This window comes from Garra rufa, chromosome 1 (assembly GCF_049309525.1).
Source record: "Garra rufa chromosome 1, GarRuf1.0, whole genome shotgun sequence".
Taxonomy (NCBI): domain Eukaryota; kingdom Metazoa; phylum Chordata; class Actinopteri; order Cypriniformes; family Cyprinidae; genus Garra; species Garra rufa.
Genome location: NC_133361.1, coordinates 35,253,836 through 35,259,922, shown reverse-complemented (window position 1 = coordinate 35,259,922; position 6,087 = coordinate 35,253,836). Strand labels below are relative to the sequence as shown.

The window sequence follows — 6,087 nt, the reverse complement described above, 5'->3', positions numbered from 1 at the left end:
GTGGGAGTGATATTGTTTTTAAAACAAGTAGGATTTATGCTATACCACTTTAAAGTCAGATACCCAAATCTTAGTGGTTCTTTAAGGACAGGTTGTCATGTAGATGGCCGAACCTGCCGAGCTGTGTGCTGTGTGCTTCATTCTGTGTGCTCTATACCATATATCCGTTGAATGTACGCTTGAGTGCGACACGCTGTTTCATTCAGTACCTCCATTCTAGATCATTTGAGCCTTCTGAGTTTCTTTTAAGGCCAATCAGTTTTTTTTAAAGAACTGACAAAGACTTTAAATGATAAAAAAAGATATATCTGATTTGTTACGTATTTATATGATTTGTATGTAAGCATTATTTGATATTTGTGTACATGCACTAGTTTGAAGTGTACTTAGTTTCATAAATCAGGCTGACATGTACAGGGGAAATATTAATACATTTTTATAAAGAGCCTTTTGTCAGTGTTCAAACTGAAAATATTATTTTGTCAGAATGAGAAAGAAAACAGTCATTTCTGATCACTACTACCGACATTTATTTGACTAAAGCTGTACAGAAAATTAGAGCATTTTCAAGTTTGACAGTCTCACATGAAGTGTGCATGAAAACGTTATAAATATATAAAAATACAGTTATTATACAGTACAAAATACATAAATACTGATTTAAAGTTTTAGATTATGAAAAAATACTAGTATTGATACACACTTTTCTGTTTAAGGATGGGTGGGTGTTGCATTGTTTTTAACATGAATGGATGTTTTTCACATCCTTAATAGCTTAAAATAGATGCATCTTTCACCTTAATGGGAATTTAGAGTTTAATGTGCTAACATAATAAATTCTTGTAACAACCTGAAAAGGTTCAAGTAGAATAGTGACTAGTTCTACAGCTGTGTCTTGCCAGGATCTATAACAATGAACTACAGATTTTCCACAAAACTTCACTTTAACAGCCGGTGGTGAATGTGTCATACAGTGTGCACAGCCCGTCTTAAGTGTGCATTATATGGACCTGCTGAACACCTCTATGGTAAGATAACGTTACTCAAGTCTTCATATTAGAGATGAGATTGTTGATGACGTGAGGGAATCAGTCTGTAGCACCTCAGACATCAGTTAAAAATCAGCAGGAGAATGCTGAAGCACACCGCTTCTGTAATACTGGAGAAAACGTGGACACCTGCTCTAGTAAATCAGCTATTTCTGGCTCTTCATCCTGAGCTTTGTGCTTCTCATGAGAAGGCAAGATATGCCCTTTCTGTGTAAGATATGTAAGTTCTGTGATGAAAAGATTCAGGTAGTCTCAGCAGGTCTGTTGGTCTCTTCTGAATGAAGAGATTAATCATTGATGGTTCTTCTGGTAGTGAAGGTTCACACTAGTCCAGCCTCCCGGCACATTCGATAGAACTGACCTCGCTGAGAGATCAGATTGGATGGAGAGTCCATCTCTGTGATGTGCCCTCTGTCCATCACCATCACCCTGTTGGGAACAGTTGAATAGGGTTGAGTTTTTGTCAGTGATCATAACCACATTGTTCTTAGAAATAAACATGTGCTCTTTTTTATACCTAGTGTAGTCCATGATGGTGTTGAGACGGTGTGCGATGGTCAGAACGGTGCAGTCCTCAAACTGAGTTCGGATAGTAGACTGTATGAGATTGTCCGTCTCCAGGTCTACAGCTGCAGTGGCTTCATCCAAAACTAGAATCTTGGTCTTTCTGAGGAGAGCTCGAGCCAGGCAAACCAGCTGCCGCTGACCCAAACTGAAACCCAGAATGTCCAGTCAGGAACGATCAGATCAGATGTTACGATGTGTGCACATCAAAAGCAAAACAAATATTCCCATTACGTTACTCAAGGTCCTTTTTTCATATTCGTCCTCCTAAAAATTTGTCCTGCACAAAAACCTTGCACCCTGAGTGCGATGCGTATTAGTCAGTTGCAAATTTTATGACGGATGAAAGTTTCCGGAGGCAGTGTGTAAATGTGATTATTTACACACGTGTAAACTAATTTTTTTAGGCGCAAAAATGAGATGAGAATTTTGGGCTCGTTGTGCGAGGACCTTCACTCTAGATTACTTGTGATACTCGATAAAAACATGATAATCCTCTACTCCATTTTCTGATACAACTGGCCGGCCGCGTCAATAAACTCTTCACTAATTGGCTTGCTCAAAACACGTCATGCAAATTTCCCGGTAAAATAAAAAAATGTTAACTTGCGCACAAGAAGAGTTGGAGGCGAATACCGCGCATTTGCGGCAATCGCATCATTCAATTTGTGTCTTTCACCTCTCCCGCCGCAAATGTGTGTCTATTTGTGTCTTTGCATTGACTTTGTATGTAATCTACTTACGCAAATAATTATATTCCCTTTGGTGTGCACACACCATTAATCAAATGGTGAATAAACATTGTTGAGAAGGGCTTTATACCTAAGATTCTCTCCTCCCTCTGAACACTCATGGTTGAGTTTGTCTGGCAGGCCAGACACAAAGTTCTTGAGATGTGCGAGTTCCAGAGCACTCCAGACCTCCTCATCAGTGTAGCCATCAAAGGGGTCCAGATTCATACGCAAGGAACCAGAAAACAGCACTGGATCCTTGGGGATAAAAGATCGAAAATAAAACACTCAACTCAAAGTGTGATGGTATTCAAACTGTTTTTCCATTTTCAGGTGTACCTGTGGGATAATGGTGATGCGAGACCTCAGTTCATGCAATCCAATCTTTGCAATGTTTATCCCATCTATGAAGATCTTTCCTTTTGCCGCCTCAAGAATCCGGAAGATTCCGAGAGCGAGAGATGATTTTCCGGCCCCTGTTCTTCCCACAATTCCAACCTGAATAGATTTAGTGAATGACTTAGAATGTGATAAAAATGTTAAGCTCCAAGCAGCGATTACTGGGGTTCAATCGCTTTAAGGCATTTAAGCAAATATGGGAAAAGTTTACGTTTATGACTGTTATAGTCCAATTTTCTTGAAACTTTGCCTGTGCTCACCAGATTTCATGAAGTTTTGAGTTTTCCTTTAGGCTTTGTAGGATTTTGGGTAAATTTGGACAGGCCCCTCTTCTAAACATTCCCGTTACAGCTTCCCAAAGGGTAAATTTCAACTTTTCTTTGATAATTACTAACCTACAGAGGTCAGAGAATTGTACTGCAGTGTTTTTTCCAGTTTGAGCAAAAAACCTGACTAGTTTGCAAAAGTATGTTTTTTTACATCTTCTCAATCATTTAACAAACGATTTAATTGACAGCAGTGGTTCTAGAAGCAAAGTTGTCCATAATGAGGAGTCCTGTCATATGATTCTGTCATACGAATATTGCATGTGTGAAAAAATGTGCAATGTACAATTGTTTACATCCTTGACAATGGGATATTGCCCCCCAGTGGCTGATTTTAAAAAAAAATTCTTACAGACCTTTGGGGCCGTGAGTCAAACAGGCCCACTGAGTTTCGTCCTGTTAAATTTGTCAAAAATTCATCAGCCAATGGCGACCATGTTTTTTTGAGATATGCAAATGTCCTTAAGAGATGTTTGTGGCAATTTGGACCAAGACCATTCACAGCAATTTTCATGTTGATACGACAAATGGTTGCGTAGGTGTAGCAATTTTTATGTTCTTTCACACTGTGTCTTGAGACACTTGATTTTGTACTTTTGATCGATGTAGTGTCCCCGTCAGGCCAATTGGGGTGAGCCTTGGTGATGTTGTTGGCGGTGTGAGTATTACCAGCCCTTCAAGTTTTATGAGGAGATTGCTACTCCTTGCCAATGTTTACAATTACAAAAGGGTTTCAGCGCTACACACTTGAACCCCTAATAAAGCACAAATGTGACACAATGTGTTCAGATGTTATATTTACTTTTTCTCTCTCATTAACACTGAGGGAAATTTCTTTCAAGGCCCAGTCAAGACCCCTGCGGTACTGAAGTCCATATTCTTGGAATCCAATGGATCCGGTTCTGGGCCAGTCTGATGGGAGTGGAGTGTCCTCGATTGTCCATGGTGCCTGTGACAATCCAAGACTAATTTAATGACCTCAAGAATGAACATAAAAATATAATTTGGTCACAAGAATTTATGGGAGAAACAGCTTTTAGACCAACATTACCTCTTTTGTTGTTTCAGCATATTCCTTCACTCGCTCAACAGACACAATGTTGTTTTCTACATCTGTCCATGCCCGCACAATCCAGCTCAGGATCCCGGTTACCTGCAATGTAATTTTTCTTGAGAAGTTGTTGCCTAATAGGCTTGTCTAACAAAAGTTTTCTTTGAGAAGTTTTCATACCTGGAGAGAGTGTGACACAGCTAGTCCCACGATTCCAGGACTTAAAGTTGCCCTTCCCATAACAGAGAGAATAGCTGCGGCCAGGACCAACAAGTTACCCAGGAACTCTAGATTTACTGCCAACCACCTATTGGAATAACATTAAAGACATACAGAGTACAGAGTTGGACTAGATTATAGGTAACTAAAGGCTCGTTTCCACCAAGCAGTACAGTTCAGTACAGAACCGGTATGCAATTATTTCCATTTCCATTTGTCAGAAGAACCGTACCCTACCACTTTTTTGGGACCTTCCCCACCTTCCATTAGGGTACCTAGCACAGTAGTCCTGTACCTAAAGAGTGAAGCTAAACCAGGGTAGCCCAAACTCTGTCCTGGAGGGCCGGTGTCCTGCAGAGTTTAGCGTCAACTTGCCTCAACACACCTGCCGGGAAGTTTCTAGCATGCCTAGCAGCTTGATTGGCTGGTTCAGGTGTGTCTAATTGGGGTTGGAACTAAACTCTGCAGGACACCTGTCCTCCAGGACTGATTTTGAGCACCCCTAAGCTAGAGTCACTGCAGAATATTGATTAGTTGACAGAGAATTGTCACTTGCGTTTTCCGGCATACACCAATCCTATCAAGTAAGGGTATTGTTGGTGGAAATACAAGTTAGATCAGGCTGTTCCATCCCGAATCATACTGTATGGAACTGTACCGCTTGATAGAAACGAGCCAAAAGAATGAATAAGCCATGACTGAATCTGACCTGGTTGCCACAAATCTTGGGAAGTAGGACGTTTGATTGTGGTCCACTCGGCTGTTAGCCAGTAGGATAAACCTCGACTGTTCTCCAAAGGCCCGAATCACGCTGACTCCTTGGACTGTCTCGTTGAAATGTGTATAGATTGGTGATCGACTCACTGACTCTAATCTACGCAGCTGGCAGGATGTGGCCACGTAGAAACTCTGAAAACACAGAAGCGTAAATGTCAGACTGGTGCTCTTTATGATACTCTTGCATCCTGAGCAATCTCTAGTAGCATACCTGGATAAAGGCATAGAGTAGAGTCATTGGCAGTATGATCACTCCTGCAAAAGGAGTCGCCATCAGCACGATAATGCAAACCTCCAGAAGTTTGAACACATAGCCCAGCATCATCTTCAGCCCATCGGGGATCATGCAGTCAATGGCGTCTATCTCTTTAGAGAAACGATTGAGAAGGTTACCACTGGGCGTACTCTCAAAGAAAGACATTGGGGAGTGAAGTACATTGTTGAGAAGGTCCAAATGAAGATGTCGCGAAGCAATTATTCCTCCAAGTGAAATAGCCACAGTAGTGCCAAAAATTGCAATTCCTGCAAAGGAATAACATCGTTAGTAATCAAGAACAATACAAAGTCCAAAGGTGCTCAATGAGGGTTGAGAAACATGAGGGATTCTGAACCTTGTGCAAAGCCGAGAGCTCCAAAAACACCAAGCTTAAGATCCATGTCGACCTGTGTTCCGTTTACAACAGGGTCATCTGCCCATAGGCTTAGCCAGTAGTTGTAGGCCAGTGAGGCAGCTTGCTGGAATGCATACAGGAAGATGATGGGGATGATGAAAGCCAAGCCGATGGTCCTAAAGTACTCCACATACATCTCCAATTTCACCTATGTGTGAGGAATAACACTTTAGATGATATAGTGCACGTTCAGGCTGTATTATGGTGTTCAGAACAATGAAGCTCAAAGACCTGTAATCAGGGGTTAAAATTAGATCTCTGTGGTGACACAGGAGCATCTGAAAGCCTTGTCGCTGACCC

At 41.2% G+C, this 6,087-nt stretch overlaps 1 protein-coding gene across 1 annotated transcript in view; it reads right to left on the bottom strand.

Annotated features, from left to right (window-relative positions):
- Nucleotides 1-522: 522 nt before the first annotated feature.
- LOC141334124 (multidrug resistance-associated protein 1-like) overlaps nt 523-6,087 on the bottom strand; it is a 30,870-nt gene continuing 25,305 nt past the window's right edge. The window contains exons 22-31 of the mRNA XM_073839265.1: nt 5,728-5,935; nt 5,328-5,638; nt 5,049-5,248; nt 4,301-4,427; nt 4,121-4,222; nt 3,872-4,018; nt 2,684-2,842; nt 2,436-2,602; nt 1,567-1,761; nt 523-1,478 (exon numbers count right to left, since the gene is read on the bottom strand). Coding sequence (XP_073695366.1) covers nt 1,370-1,478; nt 1,567-1,761; nt 2,436-2,602; nt 2,684-2,842; nt 3,872-4,018; nt 4,121-4,222; nt 4,301-4,427; nt 5,049-5,248; nt 5,328-5,638; nt 5,728-5,935 — 1,725 coding nt within the window. The 3' untranslated portion in view covers nt 523-1,369. The remainder of the gene's footprint in view (nt 1,479-1,566; nt 1,762-2,435; nt 2,603-2,683; nt 2,843-3,871; nt 4,019-4,120; nt 4,223-4,300; nt 4,428-5,048; nt 5,249-5,327; nt 5,639-5,727; nt 5,936-6,087) is intronic.